We start from the raw sequence: 19,219 nt of genomic DNA, 5'->3' as shown, positions 1-19,219 counted from the left end.
TTATTGTACGTACAGGAAGTGAGTTGTAAATAAACTGGGTGAACCCAAGTAATCACTTTTAATCAAGATACACAAACTCACACTATGGGATGTGATAGACACATGCACAGACAGTATTTGGCGGCCATATTGCATGGTTTATAATATGGTAATTATTTTGTCATTAAGTCTTGTCGAAACATTTCAACGGTAACCCCTTTCTTGATTTTAATTGAGAATGGGTTGACGCTTTCTTGACCAAAATAACAGCTATCGTTTTCGGTATTTACTTCCGATGCTCAAACTAAAATAAGATGCGTCACCTAGACAACCTTCTAGAACATGGCTATACCGTATACGAACGTTGACGTAAATAGTGCGCAGACGATCGTTTATTAAACCTCCACTGTTCTCATTGACAAAATGTTAGTTGATGTATTGTCATACAGTGAAGTGGCTTTTTAACCCAAAGTATTCAAAGGAGGCCAGTGTGACGCTGTCAATAGGAGACATTGCGTTATTATGCCGTCCAATTTGTAGGCCTTTGTCGTCACAGTTCAATTGGTATTTGAATACAGAATGAATAAAGTAACGATGTAAGTGGAAAATGACAGAAATAGTTGAGCAGGTGTAACACATTCCTCGTCAGGTACAGGTAAGCATGCACACACACACAGAACAGTTCTCAATTCACCAGCACTGCGCTAGTTAAAGACACTGGCGTAACCGGCGGCCTTGTTTTTCGTTACATCATGTCAGGTGTATGACAAAGTCTGAATAAAGCTTGCATGACAATGGGTTGAATTGCCTACGACTCAACCGTTGGAATAACAAACTGCCGTTGTTTGTAATATCTTCATGTGATAGATAATGAACGAGTTTGGTTGATTATGCGTTATAACACGAGGGGGCGTAGCCCCGAGTGTTTGACGCATAATCAACCAAACGAGTTCATTATCTTACTTATCACCACGGCGATAACAATAGAATTTGCATGTATTCCAAGTCTGTCAGGTGGCACTAGTGAAGAGTGGGTTATGGCTTATAATCTACGGCAATCCTGTACCCTGATTGGTGGACGGAGTGTAGCCGTGTGATAAGAAATTTTGATGTATGACTAACGATTCTGCATCCGTGCACGCTATCAAAATTTTACGAGTTCTTTTGTTAAGTGTAATGTAATATTACTAGATTCTCAGACACCATGTCTGTTGTTGAGTTTTTATTTGAGAATTTTATTTGTGTTCAATAATTTATGTTGATTGTCTCCGTTTTTCTCATCCCCTTGGCAAATTCATACATACATACATACATACATACATACATACATACATACATACATACATACATACATACATACATACACACACACACACACACACACATACATACATACATAAATACATACATACATACATACATACATACATACATACATACATACATACATACATAACCATATTTATCTCTCCTCTCTTTCAGCTTAATGATCAATAATAATTTTTCATGTAATGATTAAACATGCAAATACATTCCTCATCTATTTCCTTCAATCATCAGCACTGAGTGTTGTCATTATTCGGATGTAACCTTTGCGGGTCACTTAACACAGTGAAAAATCATGACAGTTTGTCAATGTCTGTGACCCTAGGGAGTCTAATCGCTTCTATTGACAACCACATTCACGAAGTCCAGACTCACCGAAGCTACCGGATAAACACAGAGAAACGGTAAGTTTCTTATTGTCTATCAAATATATCTGTATGCGTATTGGAAGAGATGTATAACCAGGCAACTACGCGTAAACATGTTCAGCTTGTAGCTCTATCTGTTAGTTAAACTTGACACTCATACTGCGTACAGTGTTCGTTACCAACGCAACGACCAAAGCTTTACAGTAATGCAATCAATGCGTCTGGTACAGGCAACATGCTAAATATCACGAGTACTTTATACATTTTATATCCTTTCAAAGAGTCTATTTTTGCCATCGGCAGAATTTTGTTGAGTATCGCTGTCGTCAAAGCCGGTAAAATAAGGTGCAGAACGGGTTATAGGTGGAAGGCGTGATCGTGCCACTGGTATTAAATCGAACAGGTGTCTTGTTGTGAGCACTTGTCGCTGTGATATTGTAGACGGACTTCATTGTTTTCGAGTGACATATTAACTACACGCCTCATAAATTACAGGGTTGCCCACTAGGGCAATGCAGTTGAACAGAGTCGCATACACTACGTCTGTCATTACTCAAGCATGTATATTTCCAAAACAAAATGGCAGTCCGTCGTCCAAACACTTATTGTCGTCTGCGTATAATTTTCGCATTTTCCCTCCTTAATTTTGAGACGAATACACTTGGCGATTAATGTAGTGTGCTAAAGCGTAATTCTGTATGCACTTAGAAAATAAATACCCACTCCATTCGAGAAAATAAACTCCGCTGACAGGTATGAATGGATAGTGAAGTGTCATTTAGACTAACACATTTGCATTAGATTAAGAGGGTTGACGCATTTGTTTGCAGTAATCGATACATCCCTTTGCTCACGACTGAAACTGTTAAGAGCACACAATAGCACAATACTCAATGTTAATCACACTTGGACTTCTTTAGCATGGTAGCAACAGTCATTATCACAACCATAAAATAGTAAACCCGAATCGCCGTCGATACAATTTTATTCTTTATTCGTCCCGTGTGAAAAACGCTGGCTAAGTAATAGTGTTGTAAACTTTGCAAATGCCCACGGAGAGCTTTTCCAACTGTTCTGAAGTGAATAGTTGAATCCACATTAAATTTTAAAATGAGACCACGTAGTCAGGTACGTTTGTGATAAATTATTCAGTAATTATGTTGTAATCTTCTTTGTGTGTTTTAGTGTCTTTTTAATGTCTTTGGGGGGTAATTTATATCTTAAAGGCTAGGGCCAACGTATTTGTCTGGTGATCTTGGAAAGGGTTGTGTTTTTATTTATCTAACACCTTCTCTGTTCTGTTTTAGGTTTTTATGTTCTTACACTGTGTTGATATTTTGCTGATAAAAATGCAACATTTCAAAAACCTTTGAAAATAGTTATTGTTTTACAGTATTTTCCACTTGTAAAGTTTATACGTAAGTTTTGAAAGAGATAACCAAAACTTTAATATTATGATGTCAAATTTATCACATTTGCTAAGCTTGGTAAAACTCGAGCCAAAATGTCTTGGTCTTTTTTAAAGCTAACCAGCTTTCGTCCTGAGAACAGACCATCATCTGGCAGTCCTCAGACCACTAAGGCAGTCTGAGGCCAGTAAGCTTATCTGTTTCAGTTATTATTGTTCATCTTGTGATAAGAGTAATACCTGTGAGTTGTACACAGCTAGAACCCCACAGGTAGATTACAGGACATGACTGTAACAGACTTTGTGTAGCCCCTGTAACAGCACAGTGGTAACAGGTAGAAACAAGGTATTGAAACTAGTGCTGTAAATTTGGTATATTTCCATAGCTGTGTTCGATATTCGCAGACATGTAACAGGCCAGTTAGCACATGCATATGCCATATGTCATTATTTCAGACTGTGTACATTACTGTAATCACATGACTGAAACAGGGATGTACACGTACAGATGTGTATCCAGCTAGATATGTGTACAAGTTCTATTACATAACCTGTAAATTTGGTCAGATTTCAGAACTCCATTGAAGTTTTTTTTATTATTATTTTGCCATAATACTAAACAAATTGAATTAATAATCGCAAGAGATAAGAGTCACTTCAAAGCCATGTAACCGAACTGTGAAAAGATTCCATTATGGTGGAATAAAGTCTCAACAGTCCAGATAACAACGCAAAACTTGCACATACTTGGTCGGCATTACACAAAATGTAAAAACGTTAGAAGAACTCAGTATCCCCCTTAGCCATCACTTTTTAATCCTCAACGATTTGAAGTCTCGAAAATAACAGATTTCAAAAAATTCCACGTACTGTAGCTGTCTTTGTAGTTCACGGTTGGAGCATGTAAAATGTATTTATCCATTACTAAATAAACTGTTTGGTTTCGTTGGTATGTAATATCTACGGCCTTTTCTATTTCATCTTAACGGTTCATTTTTGACTCTGTACACCGAATAATGTGACATATATACTCGTGATACTCTGGAACATTTACTGCAAAAAATACTGAATCAAATTTATTCGATGCGACAAAACCCTAAGCTGGGTTTAATTTAGTTAATACATAAAAAATGCAATACATTATGTAGTTTTGAACAATGTTTACATAATGATTGTAACCACATACATATTTCTATAACTATAGTACAGAACACTTCAGACCACTTTCTTTAGTGGTCTGAGAACAAACGTACGCGGCGCCAGAGGAAAAATATACTCGTACTCTGGATTGCGAAAGGGGATGTTTATTGTCGTATGACTTAATTAAACATAAAATGCACACTATGGCAGTGAGTGATGGTCAGACAACTTTATTAGTACATGATAATCTAATAAACTCAGTATTGTATCTGTGGACCTCAGTGGCACGACTTAGTAATCTTGAGAAATGGTTACTTGGAAACGACACAGTATTGGGATATTTTATTAATTTCCCACTCAAGGGGGTTAGTCCTTGTATAGTACTTAGCTAAATATAGCAACTTACTTAGTATACATGGTTATTGCATATAATCAACTAGTGTAGTCGAAAGCAGAGATTGTATTGAAGTAAACATGAATATACGCGTTATAAATCTTGCCCTTTTTCGAAGTGACTGTAATTTTTATGTCAACTATGTAATTTTTTAAGATATATAAGGAAAAACACAAGTTAGACAAACACACGCATACATACATACATACATACATACATACATACATACATACATACATACATACATACATACATACATACATACATACATACATACATACATACATACACACTTAATACATACATACATACATACATACATACACACATACATACATACATACATACATACATACATACATACATACATACATACATACATACACACTTAATACATACATACATACATACATACATACATACATACATACACACACACACACACACACACATACATACATACATACATACATACATACATACATACATACATACATACATACATACATACATACATACATACATACATACATACATACATACATACACACACACACACACACACACACACACACACACAGTGTACACCTTGACGAAAACTTGTCATGCTCGTCATTTACAATCACATCACAAAAAGCAATCTGCTCGAATTTGCAGTGTCCAAATACTGGACTACGTGCAACTTTATATTAACCGGTGGTTGTAATACTTACTTTTGTAGTCAAGTCACGACATTTGGCCGATAAACAGACTGTATATTTACCCAGCAAGTTTATCAAATAAAGTTTATTAATGATTATATCCTCGTGTATAAATCGACGTGCTTGCGTTGTTATGTTGTGTTGAGTCTATTCTATGAACTCTATATACCTTGGTGACCTCTCATGACCCCAGAGTCAGGTCACATTCCACACAAACAGTTTTGGTTCGCATGGTAGTCGCCTTTCAATTATAGTCCTCACTGCCATAGGCAAATTCTGTCGATGAATGCTATTATTGTATTCTTCAAAATGTCCAATGCTTTCACAACATTAGCACTAAGTCTTGAAGTTGTATAAACTATAAACAGTGGAGAGAACGGACAATGGTCACCCGAAGTTATTATCGCTCAAAAATAACAAATTACCAACAACATGTAGTCTAGCTATTTTGGTTTGGTCGTCGAGAACTAAATCTTTCAAGTTTAACTTTTCAAATAAAAGCGAAATTTCGGATGACCGCAAAATCTCGCGCAATTTACGAAAGATAGACACATATAATCTCGCGTGATTTGACAAATGTGATTCAAAAGTAATATGATTTGAAAAAAGTAATTAATTGCCATAGCTGTTGCCTATTTGTTCTCATTTTCTTCCTTTCCAATTTACAGACTGAAGTTGTAATACCGCCACCTGTTGATCAATATGGGAGAACCAGAAGCGTTTAATGTTGTCTTTTCTGGGACATCGTTTCTGGGGATTTACAACATAGGTTCGGCACAGTGTCTATTAGATCACGCTAAGGGTGTACTGAAGAGAGTAGAGTGTTATGGTGGTACATCGGCGGGATCAATTGCTGCAACATTTATGCTTACAGCGCCTGAAAAAATCCTCGTAAGTAAAACACAGTGTGATATTTTGTCACATCCTCTACAAAATTTGAATATAGGATATTGTGGTTGGTGGAACTCCTAATTCTATGATGTGTGTTGGGTGCATAGATGACAGTAGAAGGATGGAACAGAACCCAAATCGTCACCAGATAATCTAGTTTAGGAGCGTGAACGATAAAAAGTAGACTGGATTAAGATTTTTGAATATGTTCACTGCTGGAACAAATCAAAGTTCATTAGATGAACACTAAGACTATTGTTATCCCGTCCTTATCAATTTACAGTGTATCTACACCGAGTCACGTGATCCAAAAGCTTTCTTTTTCGAATATTCAAGTCAATTAGATTCACACGTTCTGCAGATCTGTTGTCTTTCTAATTTCCGTACGTCAAAGACATACAATATGTATCCACATACATATTGACAATTGTATGAGATTGTGCTCCTCTTTAATTGTTTCGATGAACAAGATTTAGATATTCTCTCTCTCTTCCCTCCCCCCTCTCTCTCTCTCTCTCTCTCTCTCTCTCTCTCTCTCTCTCTCTCTCTCTCTCTCTCTCTCTCTCTCTCTCTCTCTCTCTCTCTCTCTCTCTCTCTCTCTCTCTCTCTCTCTCTCTCTCTCTCTCTCTCTCTCTCTCTCTCTCTCTCTCTCTCTCTCTCTCTCTCTCTCTCTCTCTCTCAGTCTTTTATGACAAGGAGTATCGATACGGTAAAGACTGTTGTGAATCGCTATTCATTACCTTCGACGCCCTCATACGACGATAAACACCCGATATAGCACTCATCAACGGTATCGTTCACACCCATCACTTCTATAATTCACATCTTAATTTATTTTCATGACAGGTTCTGATGGATGACTTCTTTAAACTTACAAATGAAATACAAAGTCTTCCCCAAGGCGCCCTCACACCAAATTACGATTTGATGGCAAGTTTACGTCGTATCCTCGATCAAGAACTTCGACCAGATGCTCATCAAATATGCAATGGTAGATTACATATCCTGATAGCTGAATTAAAACCAACCACCAAACCTATCGAGTACAGAGCGCCCTCAATTGAGGAGGCCATGCTACCACACTCAATGTCTAAACCAACGATATTCATGGTCGGGGAGAAATATTGGACACTGGGTGAACCAACAGTAATATCAAAGTTCGAAACGAGGGACCAGTTAATAGAGGTATGTTGAAATTTTATCGCCTGCATTATACAGCGCATTCAGTTGCTCTGTTTGATACAACCACACAAAAACACTGCACATGCTACACTAGATAGCAAGATCGCAATAGGGAATTTGCAATCCAGACTGAGCATGCTCAGACGCAAAGGACTATTTGGTTATACTGTAATATCTAATCTAGAGCTACCGATAAAGTAAACCTCACACAATGGTAAGGGTAACTATGAATTGAATATTTGTGGTTACAAACAATGTAACATTATTGTTTACAATGCTAATTGATCAGTATTTATTATCACATTTCCCATGATGCAACATTCAACATGGCGGGCTTGTAAGTTCCCTATTACTACTGTAACATTAAATGTGAATGAATTTAAACGTAGAGGCAGACCGCGAGCGCCAATGTTATGATGTCTGCATAATTATAGTTTATTTCATTTAGACAAAATGGAGCAAGAAACTATATTTATTCAATCTTGCAATCTTAAAAGTGTAGCATATGCAGATTCTAATTGCAATTGGTTCCTGCATGGTTGTATCAAACAGAGTCAGTGAACACTAACATGAAGCTGGCTGTAATATGGTTGTGCATACTTGGGAATTTTGTTGTTTGTTTGTTTGTTTGTTTGTTTGTTTGTTTGTGATTGTTGCAGTCGATATTTTTTTGTTACTAAAAACTCTTTGAGAATATCAGTCATAGAAGACAACATTCTAAAAGCAAAACAAAGGAACATAAACACGATTTTTTTTTCTTACCATTTCTAACCATTCAATTTTGATATTTTTTGACTTTCCAGGCTTTGCTGGCAAGTAATTACATCCCCTGGTTTGAAAACTGGGTACCACCAACGATAAACGGCAGGGTGAGTAGCGCCTCCTGAGAGAGAGAGAGAGAGAGAGAGAGAGAGAGAGAGAGAGAGAGAGAGAGAGAGAGAGAGAGAGAGAGAGAGAGAGAGAGAGAGAGGGAGAGAGAGAGAGAGAGAGGGAGGGAGGGAGGGAGACAGACAGACAGACAGACAGACAGACAGACAGACAGACAGACAGACAGACAGACAGACAGACAGACAGACAGAGAAAAGGTTACACAGCGAGAGGTGCATGTATTAGAAACATTTTGTATAACAAAAATCTCTTATATTTATCAAATCACAGATGATACATTTAATGTAAATTTTCAACACTTTTTTTATAATATATGCAATAACTCGCGTTCATTGACTTTTGACAGTATTGGGTTGATGGTAGCCTGACAACAACTACACCTATCGAACAATTCAAGTTTCCACCTGGTCGGCTCATAACAATCTCACCAAACAAACAGGCAGCGCACCAGCGCCCTCAAGACAACCTCACTTCGTTCTGGCGTGACGTCAGCCGAGAAAATTTCGACTTGCAGCCGTACAACATGTTTCGTGTTGGGGGCGCTCTTTACCCACCCAAGAGAGAAAGACTGGAGAGATATTATATGGATGGACTCGAGGACGCAAAAGATTTCCTGTCGAGATATCGATTTTATGAGCATAACCACGATACTTATAGAATCGGGGGAGGAATATACTAAACTAAACTCGCAGTATTATCAAAAACAAAATTCAGAATCGGTATATGTTGTCAAAAAGATATAAGCAATTTTTTTTGGCTAATTTAAATTAATTTCAAAATCATGATAAAGTATTGAGACTTGCAGTCGATATCATTTTTTATGCCAAAATGTGAAATAATAACACAGGCATGTCATAAATATATGTGGATTGAGCATGCGCACCCCAGTACAAATGACAATTTCAACCCTTTTAGTTTATCACGTGATTCGGATCACGTGACAGTACGTTCTCATTAGTCGATGGATTGTTTATGCTTGTATTTACTTTCATAAAGATTACAAATGTACGTTTATATTTTATTTTTAAACATTTTCGCTACCATCACGCTGTATTTTTTTCCCCCATGAAGTTTTCTTTTTTTAACAAGTTGATGTTTTTTACACACTTCATCAAGAATCACAGGATGTGTAGATGTTTGTATAACTATTTCTCCGTCCAATTCAACCTATAGCGTAGAGGTGCGAATTCAGGATTTATTATCTAAGACACCACACTAAATCCGTCCATATTTATTGTCATATGGCTCTCAAAAAAGGAGAAATTGGATCGAAAACGTGAACATGATACAGAGTCATAGAACTCAAACACGAATTGAAAAACCAGTCGATTTTTGTATTAAAGTGGAACAAGCTGAGTTTATATAAGCTTTTTACTCAAGTGAAAATAGTTACAAAAAACGTCATTTAAACTATTTTACTATAATGTTAATATCTATGCATGCCTTCTGTCACATTACAACGTGTGTTCTTGCATTGTTATAACTGGTCATTGCATAGTAAGGAGTTCCTGTACATTTTTTGATGCGTATGATAAATTATGTCATCGGATCGTTCATGTGTTATATCCTAATACAAGGTTTGAGTTGTCAATTCCAAGTCATGGTACGTCAGTAAGTAGAATACTGTGAGTACCTTTAATATGCAGAAAAAAATTGCATCCCCCAAAATAAACTCAGCTTATGCCCCTTTAATCAGAATTGTTTATTATCTAACTTTCGCAATGATGTTAACGTTTTTGTAAGAGATGTCACAGGATAATCAAATCATAACGTGGATGTATCTGGATCCTGTCACGTCAGTTTTGACAAGCGTATTCTATTTTTTTAAATAGAATATCCGAGTCACATTCTTATCATTGTTATTAAATAACGTTCAAATTTATCAATTTACCCTTTGATGATACTGTATAATTTAAAGTACTATATCCAAGAATACTTGTTGCTATGACGACAGCTGATCAAGAACGTGTAAGAATAACAACACCGAGTGTTTCCATGTGAACGAATATTATACATATATGCTAAGTAGGTAGGTAAAAGATCAGAAATTCGCACTAAAAGAACTCATTTCTGATTGTCAATATTACAAATTGGTATTTACAGTTTTTTTGTTTTTAAAAATGTTTATTATTGTAATAAATTTGCTTAGGATATTAATAAGACATTGTGGTTCATATGGTTTATAGTCGATTTATCATTCTGGGTGGTTTCTTAGAAGTCATGTGCTGCCGATCAAGCTATTCGTGGAAAACACGTCATGAAACGATTTCTTGATGTTGACATGTACTAGTTGGCGTCGCATGGCTCGTCCTTTTATATTGACGAGCGCCCTCTACGATCTTATCTGATTAAACATTCGTTCAAACTCAGACTACCAACTTATGTTAAAAAATATCATTTGTGGTCAGCGTAGACATTCACTCTGTGAAGGAATTGTTGAGGTCCCAACTAATACATGTTTGTCACAGATAAATAAACAGACAGACATACAGACAGACAGACAGACATACAGACAGACAAAACAGATAGACAGACAGTGCTGGTGGTGGTGCTGGTGCTGGTGATGGTGATGGTGGTGCTGTTGCTGGTGGTGGTGCTGGTGGTGCTGGTGGTGCTGGTGGTGGTGGTGCTGGTGGTGGTGGTGGTGGTGCTGGTGGTGGTGCTGCTGTTGCTGGTGGTGCTGGTGCTGGTGCTGGTGGTGCTGGTGGTGCTGGTGCTGGTGCTGGTGGTGCTGGTGGTGGTGGTGGTGGTGTACGGTGGTGACGTGGTGGTCTCAAGTGGCAATACATAAAAACTTCCCACTAAACTATCAATGCATTACTGTTGTTTTTCTGCCATCGTTAAAATAGTTACATAGAACTGATTTCCTCAACAAATTATGCGTATAATAAATTATGTCATCGTCTCGTTTATAAGTTACATCCTAATACCAGGTTTGAGTTAAGTCAATTGCAAGTGATGGTTAAGTATGCTTTAGTAAGTAAAATACTACGAGTAACTTTTGAATATGTAGCAAACTTTACCCTAAAAAACCATGCACTAAGCTTGTGCATCTGTAAATTGCCCAGATAAACTTACTGTTGCTATGGTAACAAAGACAGATTGACCTTTACAGTACAGTGACAAAACAATCAAACACAAATCGGAACAGTTTATTCAAATCGATATCAACAACTGTAGTAATAGTTGGCTGAGCACATTTGATAAATTTATCTATACAAGTCAAATATTGGCCAAGGTGAATACCTGACCCATATCTGATTTTTTGTTTAGCACAGACGACTTTTTAGATCTGATTTAGGTTTTCTAGTGATGGTAATATACTATGACAGGTATAACAGGCAGGAATATCCCCTTCGGATAAGTAATAACCCGATTGAGATAAGTATGTTCGATGTTTCATATCTAGACCACTGTCCAAGAAATGCATATATTGCGCAGTATTAGAAAAGACGAAGGTAAAACAGCCCTCTGAGATGCCAGTAAAGATCGCCTACCGTTTCGAGCAATAAATGTTTATCAAAACGGAAATCAAGGTTAGACAGTTAAATAGTCAGTTTATCATTCTTAACTTAAAGTTACGATAGATTTTTGCAGTGTTACTTTTATTGTTTGCAGTATTGGCGGTGGTCTGTTACATCACAGCAACTAAACCGTTATATATTACCACTACATAGTCGGTTCTACATGACAGACCTATTCACTGTCAGGTACAAAAAAAATCTGAAATTCTGTAACCTGGGGCCCAAAAAATGAAACATAGAAATTAAACTTAATATGACAAATATTTTATAAGGGAAGAGTCACGGGTAACGCTAAGAGTTGGATAGCGTCAGTGGACAGGTGAGCCGTGTGTCACATATACACTGGTAACGTTCTCAGCGGGATAGCTGGTCATTGGACAGGTGAGTCGTGTATGTCACGTGACCAGAGTAGCTACCTATACAATGTAAACTATTGAACGCACGACGTGACCGCAACAATAGAGTCATTGTGAGGGAATTATTGCTAGCTTGCGAACTATTTGTCACTCAAAATTGGCCTCCACTATCAATACAAACTTTAACTGTGTGACTTTAAGGTCCAAAGAAACTGTTTATAGACCTGTAGAAGTCGTTAAAAAAAGGGGGGCATGCTTCGTTTAGTTTTCACCAAGGTTTGCAAAGTTTAATACTTTATTTGTAGGCATTGCCATTAGGTTTGCCAACTCATTAGATATCTTAATTTTGGTTGCACTTATGTAAAAAAGCGAAGTACTGCACTAACAAGCTCTGAAATTTGTGACTGGCATGAGTTATTGCGTCTAATCGCAATGTTCATTCTCTGTACTTGTATAGCGAGTGTGCGCGCGTGTTGTGGCATGGCGGCGTCATCACCTCCTCAGGGCAAGCTATAATATAGAGTCACTGATATAGTAGTGAATAAACATATTTAGACTGAGATAGGGTGACAAGTTTTATTAAAATATTCGATGTTATCTTAGAAAAATTTCCGTTGCAGTATAAATATATAAATAATAAATATCATAGACAGTGGAACTGGAGTTGAACTGACGTCGGTATACCCATAAGACACCAATATAGACGTAGATCTATGCACGTTGACGGCTCTATTGTTATGCAAATGATTTGTTGTTAGAGATACCACTACCAGTCCTGAGTTGAGGCACCGAGCTACCGGCGGCTTACAGGTATATCGTTCTCAACACAGAGCGACTTCGTCGGCATTCGGGTGCATCTTTTAGGTAGCGATACAATTTACCAGGTAGGTACACAGATACTAAGCAGGAAAGGAATGACTGATCTCCCAAATTACCCGGTTGTCGTTGTGCTTCAACGCTGATCAAAGGTCCGAGGCAGGTGGCTTTAAAGAACCGCTATATATTACGTTTACTCAAGCGAGTGAGACGAGTTCAGAATTGCTATACGCCTCACCTGTGTTTTATTCTACACGACTTTTTACCGACAGGCGCTGATATGACTATCCGTATAAATTCGTTTAATTCTGATAATTATAAATTGTATATGTTGTCTCGGCTCGAAGCTGTACAATGGAAGCCTACTTGAACAAGTCCTTGGGTTTCGGTGTGTTTAGATTTATTGATTGGCAGTGTAGTAAATATTGTACATTGAGTCCAACAGTCAGCCATTTTGTTCGCCTTTATGAATGTATTACCTCCTGAAATTTTCATTTCAAAGTAATGTCTATGAATTTTTAACGTAACAGTCGGAACCCACAATTTTGAAGAAAACAAACACACCTCGCCTGTCTGGCGAGCTATTATTCTCGATGCGAATGCGCAACAACAATGCAATTGTACCACTGTATGCACATATGTCAATTTGAATGAATTGGGGTCGTTTTCCAATATTTAACAATTCTGCTATGACTTCACGATATTTCCTAGTCTCTAGCAACGATTACATTATATAACATGTTTAGTCTGTTACTCTCAAAGATGGGAACTAAACGTTCAGACAATTCGTTAAATTATTTACAAAACAGACCCATTGAGACGTCAAACAGACGGACAGGTATATGTTACCTACGCTGTAAACAAACCCATTGACGGAATTGTTCAAGTGTTTGTATAACTATAAGCTGCCAATATCACCTGAATGTTTCACACAATTGACTAATCTACCTTGGTTCCTGTATAAACATAATTTAATGCAGTTTGTTTTTAATATTTACAATTGCTGAACGGTGTTTGAAGATATTAAATGGATATACGGTTGACGATCGATGTTTGACAGTGTTCGCGTGTTGCGTTTCAAGTTCAGTAACCATGATTAAACCCAGTTTCTATGATACGACATACGTGCCAATTGATGAAGCTATCATCTATCACTTCTAAGAAGCCTGATGGGGCTGATCGCGCAGTCTAATTTTAAAGGAACGCAACGAAATATTTGTTTACGAAAAATTGCGATAACAAAATGTGATTATAAAGTTTGTTAAAATTGTGATTGAACCACGTGGTCGCTACATAAATTGTCTACTAAAGATATTGGTAAATAGGTAGGCGAAAGTAATATTATAATTCGTGTGTCTAAGTGTAAGTGGAGAAATTCATGATTCTTTATTCTTGCGATGAACCTATTTAATACATTGAAGATGAAACGGTTTATTAAGGTGAACTATACGGTGGTGATGGTGATGGTAGTGGTAGTGGTGGTGGTGGTGGTGGTGGTGGTGGTGGTGGCGGCGGCGGCGGCGGCGGCGGTTGTGATGGTGGTGGTGATGATGGTAATCCTGGTGGTGACGATGATGATGATGATGATGATGATGATGATGATGATGATGGTGGTGGTGGTGGTGGTGGTGGTGGTGGTGGTGGTGGTGGTGGTGGTGGTTGTGGTGGTGGTGTGTTTGCAAGTTTTTGTGTTTGTTTTTGTTGAGTGGAGAAGTAACAAACAAAGGTATGGGATAGTCGAAGTGTATGGGTGTAACATTTTGTTATCAATCCTACAAGCTGTCGACAATGTAATCAGAACTTTCTAACCATTCCAGGTATCAACATGTCGGAATACCTGAATCCACCCTTCAACTGTGTGTTTCACGGTAGCTCATTCCTTGGTGTCCTAAACATCGGCTCAGCACAGTGTCTCCTGGATCATGGCAGTGATATCATGAGAAATGTACAAGCCTACGGTGGAATGTCGTCCGGTGCACTCGTAGCGGCTGTCATGGCAACGGTGCCGTATAAATTAATGGTGAGTTAATAGCGTAAGTCATGATATATGTTTGTTTAGAAAGAACCAAATCAATATAAATATTAAATTGAATGTGTCTCTTGAAAGTACGCAGACTGACTATAGGACTCGCATCTCTTTGGTAACTCTTTGGCCCTATGAACTTTCGGGGTATTGGACGTCACGCACCGTCAACATTCCATTTTTCATTAGTGCACAGTCACTTGTGAGCTAATATTCTACCAGTGAATGTTCACAAAACGTTTTGCAAATGCCTAATAACGCCTTTATGTTGTATCATGACCATCCTTAAGTATAGATGTATCTTACAAGTGACTGTACGTGGTTCATTACTTTCGTTTGAAGTAGTGTACATAAATTCTCCGTGTAAAATAGTGTATTCGATTGAGATTGATCATTTTGACAAACATTGGTGTGCGGGTGAAGAGGTCATTATTGGAAAAGACCATTTGAAGTGAAGTTGTAATTCTAAAATTAATAAGATGGACAACGAGAAAAACACTATATTTATCATTTTTGGCTTCGAGGGAGAATTTGCTTTTCGTCAATCCCTTGGCAGGGGAGGGGTTATCGCAACAGTTCCAAATCTGTGTCAATGCGGCTATGACAGGAAAATACAGACTAGAGGTCACTGGAGGTCAGCTTTAACTATATAATTTGTCATTCTGTAAAAGGGTTGTCCACCAATACAGATAGAAAGCTCAATACTAACGCGTAGACCTGCTTGTGTGTTCTAACCTACGAATTCACATTAAGCACACTAAGATCTCTGTATCTCTGTTGTGAGTAACACCTTGCCTTTGTCTTACAGGACTTCCTCGCAGCCATTCACAATCTGGTAGACGAACTTTCAAGTCAACCGTCGGGGGCGCTAACACAGGGCTACGACTATCTCGATTTTCTCCGACGAGCTCTCCACGACATTCTCCCTGAGGACGCACATACGAAAGCGAGTGGTAGACTATTCGTCTGTTTCACGGAACTGGTACCCATTGATAGATACGCACCCCTCACTGTACACGACGTTGAGCAAGGAACAAGTTCAAGCCGCTATTCGAAGGGACCTAAACGTTTCCAAGTTGGTGAAAATTCCTGGGAGCTTGGAGAGCGACGGATCGTTAATAATTTTACAAGCAAGAACGAACTTATTGAGGTATATCGACAGGATCTTTAAATTATTTTCATGAATTTCTCTTTTTTTTTCTCTTTACATATGTCACCGAACAAATTGTTCATTTTCATATTTCATTTGTTTGGTTTAAATGTTAGAAAGTATTGAAGACAAAATCAACAGGTGGTTTATTTTATACCTTCAAACACATACATGTGCACAATTATACGTACACACACGTGCCCAGACAGACAGACAGACAGACAGACAGACAGACAGACAGACAGACAGACAGGCAGGCAGGCAGACACACACACACACACACATCATTGTTACATTATACTTTTCTTTGGTCTTTCAGGTTCTTCTAGGCTGTGCATGCGTTCCTTGGTTTGAAAATATCAAATTGCCATGTGTCAATGGAAGGGTAAGATTTTATATTACTCAATGACGTCATCATCTTTTTATAGTGAACTGTAACCTAGCAACACCTCACTCGAGTACAATGTCTTGCAGACCTTTATGGATGACAGAAGCCTGCTTTCGACACTAACGATGACGCCGACAGCAATCGTCTTCTCACGAGACTTATGGGAGTCATAGTCAGCGGCATAAACTAGCTAGGGATGATACCGTTGCTCTGATCATTTTTTTAAAACTTCGTATCCAGCATATTGGCATCATACAACAGTTATACTATCTGTCCGCCATTCTGTGTTCACAGTGCTGGTAATATTAATTCTCTTTTCGGAGAAGCCTTAGATGTTCTTGTCTGAGGGCGGAACACACGAGGTATATCCTCAGTACCTTTAGAAATACCTCAAAAAATATCACATCCATAAATGTTTCGTGTCACTTCTTTTGATTGTCTTCAGGTCATCGTAGATGGCAGTCTATCTCATAAAGCTAACTTACCAGAGGAAATAGCGTTCCCCTTCCCACAAGGACGTTTGATACGTATCTCACCCGATCCAAAGAACCACGCCAAAATGCGGGACAAGATCGCAGCAGGTTGGATCGACACAAGTGGCCAACGATTTGATGTCAGTCCACTCCACATGTTCCTCGTTGGCAACGGTCTTTATGGTCCTCCCAAGGGGCATCTTGAAGCGTCATACGTCCATGGTTATGAAGACGCAACTCGGTTCCTTATGTTTTATCATTGTTACGAAGACAACGAACTTGGTTTGACTCCGAGACAGCGACAATATGCAGCTATACACTCCGTCGCAGATCTTGCGCCATGAGGGCCTTTAGTTATGCGATACAACATGCCATTCTCTCTGTTAGTAACTTATAGAACATTGTATTACACGACTAATATGCCTAAGGTCTATGTAATATTCTCTCTCTCTCTCTCTCTCTCTCTCTCTCTCTCTCTCTCTCTCTCTCTCTCTCTCTCTCTCTCTCTCTCTCTCTCTCTCTCTCTCTCTCTCTCTCTCTCTCTCTCTCTCTCTCTCTCTCTCTCTCTCTCTCTTAATATATCTTTCATAAACACGTGCATATATGCATAGAGACCAAAACACAGTGTGCGTGGGCACACACACACACACACACACACACACACACACACACACACACACACACACACACACACACATACATACATACATACATACATACATACATACATACATACATACATACATACATACATACATACATACATACATACATACATACATACATACATACATACATATATACCTAAGTTGAAGGAATGTAGGTAACCTTTTTTGCATAAGAGTGAAATTCCATGAGTGCACGACACATTTTGCATATCTTGAATATTGTCACTTGTTCAACATGTGGATCGTCTGGACAAGTGACATATAGAATTCACGATAACCTGTGCTGTTTGTAATATAAAATGAAATAGAATTCCGTCCCAGTCTACGCTTAGCATTAAACTCAGTACAACGATAAGACTATAGAAAATAACCCGTGCAAAGCATATGATTTGTTTAAAAAACTGGCATATGACATAAAACCAAACTAGAATAGAGAGTCAGATCGCTTCCTATGAGTATCACTCGACAGGCATCATTGACAGAGATGAGAATCCCACAAATGTCTGTTTTGTGAACATAACTCTGTTTAATATTTTTCTAATCCATTCTGCCGAATCAGAAAATAGCCCCGGACCCCGGACAAAACTCTCGCTTAGTATTATAAGTATATGTGACATAATCACAACTTGAATACAGAAAAATCGCTTCATATGAGTAGAGTAGCACTCGATAGGCATCATCGACAGAGATGATTCCCACAAATGTCACGTACAACTGTTTTGTGATCATAACTCCGCTAATATTTTTCTAATCGGCCGAATTTGAAAATATCACCCCCCAAGAAAAAACCGTGCACGAATGTCACGTACAACTGTTTTGTGAACATAACTCTGATATTTTGTAATCCATTCGTCCAAAAATTTGAAACCCCTGCTTATATTCCGTCCATCTGTTTACAATGCGGATCTGATTATCAGGTGTCTACTCACGCCCTCATCGGCGAGATTAGCTTTACTTTGTTTTGTTTTTACATCAGCTAAAGCATATATTGTTATTCACGCATGATCACCTTTTTTTGCGTGTTCTTTTCTCTTTGTAATATATTTTTCATTTGAACATATGATAATAATCAACTATTTAGGATATGATTACCTGTGAATGTGCGGTAAAGCCGATTGCTGTTCACGTTTGTAAGCAACTCAATATTACTGTTTTCATGTCATGAGAAGAAGTGAATAAAGTTTGTTGCAATAAATTAATAATGAATTGTCTGAAATGTGAGGTGTGATCAATCCGAGGACTGTAATAAAGCTCCGAGGACTTATTAAAGAGCGTCTAGGCCTATCCTCTCAAGACACGTAAGAGCACGTGAGATATAGAGAGAGAATACGTGAGCTGAACAGATAAAAAGACTGTTTTAACCCCAACGAATTGAATACCAAGCCAGCATTTACCAAAACTAGTAAGACCGATGACTCCCTAAGCGATCCGTTAATGAGCTAAGTGTGGTTTAATAGGTGCCGCGCTGAAATATTTTCCAGTGCGGTAAACGATGAAAAGGAATGTGTAGTGGTTTTCCGACTTCCTTCCGGAACTTGACGATG

The 19,219-nt window shown here is 38.1% G+C and overlaps 2 protein-coding genes across 2 annotated transcripts; both read left to right on the top strand.

The window, feature by feature from the left end:
* Positions 1 to 610: 610 nt before the first annotated feature.
* Positions 611 to 8,956, top strand: LOC144448696 (patatin-like phospholipase domain-containing protein 4). Its single transcript, XM_078138982.1, has 6 exons — positions 611 to 634; positions 1,540 to 1,709; positions 5,985 to 6,207; positions 7,054 to 7,392; positions 8,193 to 8,258; positions 8,624 to 8,956. The coding sequence occupies exons 3-6, from the start codon at positions 6,019 to 6,021 to the stop codon at positions 8,954 to 8,956; spliced, it is 927 nt and encodes a 308-aa protein (XP_077995108.1). The 5' UTR covers positions 611 to 634; positions 1,540 to 1,709; positions 5,985 to 6,018.
* Positions 8,957 to 12,938: 3,982 nt separating this feature from the next.
* Positions 12,939 to 17,452, top strand: LOC144448567 (patatin-like phospholipase domain-containing protein 4). The gene is made up of 5 exons (XM_078138844.1): positions 12,939 to 13,041; positions 14,791 to 14,993; positions 15,805 to 16,146; positions 16,466 to 16,531; positions 16,980 to 17,452. Exons 2-5 carry the CDS (start codon positions 14,799 to 14,801, stop codon positions 17,349 to 17,351), a joined length of 975 nt encoding a protein of 324 aa, XP_077994970.1. The 5' UTR covers positions 12,939 to 13,041; positions 14,791 to 14,798; the 3' UTR covers positions 17,352 to 17,452.
* Positions 17,453 to 19,219: the final 1,767 nt, after the last annotated feature.

The sequence above is a fragment of the Glandiceps talaboti genome, chromosome 17 (genome assembly GCF_964340395.1).
Source record: "Glandiceps talaboti chromosome 17, keGlaTala1.1, whole genome shotgun sequence".
NCBI classification, from domain to species: domain Eukaryota; kingdom Metazoa; phylum Hemichordata; class Enteropneusta; family Spengelidae; genus Glandiceps; species Glandiceps talaboti.
This window is presented reverse-complemented; position numbering and strand designations above follow the sequence as displayed.

Bases quoted from the DNA above. Each gene is read 5' to 3' on its own strand.
- LOC144448696 (XM_078138982.1), top strand. From the start codon at position 6,019: ATGGGAGAACCAGAAGCGTTTAATGTTGTCTTTTCTGGGACATCGTTT. The intron at 6,208-7,053 runs GTAAGTAAAACA...TTTTCATGACAG, and splicing joins CAGCGCCTGAAAAAATCCTC to GTTCTGATGGATGACTTCTT. The intron at 7,393-8,192 runs GTATGTTGAAAT...TTGACTTTCCAG, and splicing joins CGAGGGACCAGTTAATAGAG to GCTTTGCTGGCAAGTAATTA.
- LOC144448567 (XM_078138844.1), top strand. From the start codon at position 14,799: ATGTCGGAATACCTGAATCCACCCTTCAACTGTGTGTTTCACGGTAGC. The intron at 14,994-15,804 runs GTGAGTTAATAG...TTTGTCTTACAG, and splicing joins CGGTGCCGTATAAATTAATG to GACTTCCTCGCAGCCATTCA. The intron at 16,532-16,979 runs GTAAGATTTTAT...GATTGTCTTCAG, and splicing joins TGCCATGTGTCAATGGAAGG to GTCATCGTAGATGGCAGTCT.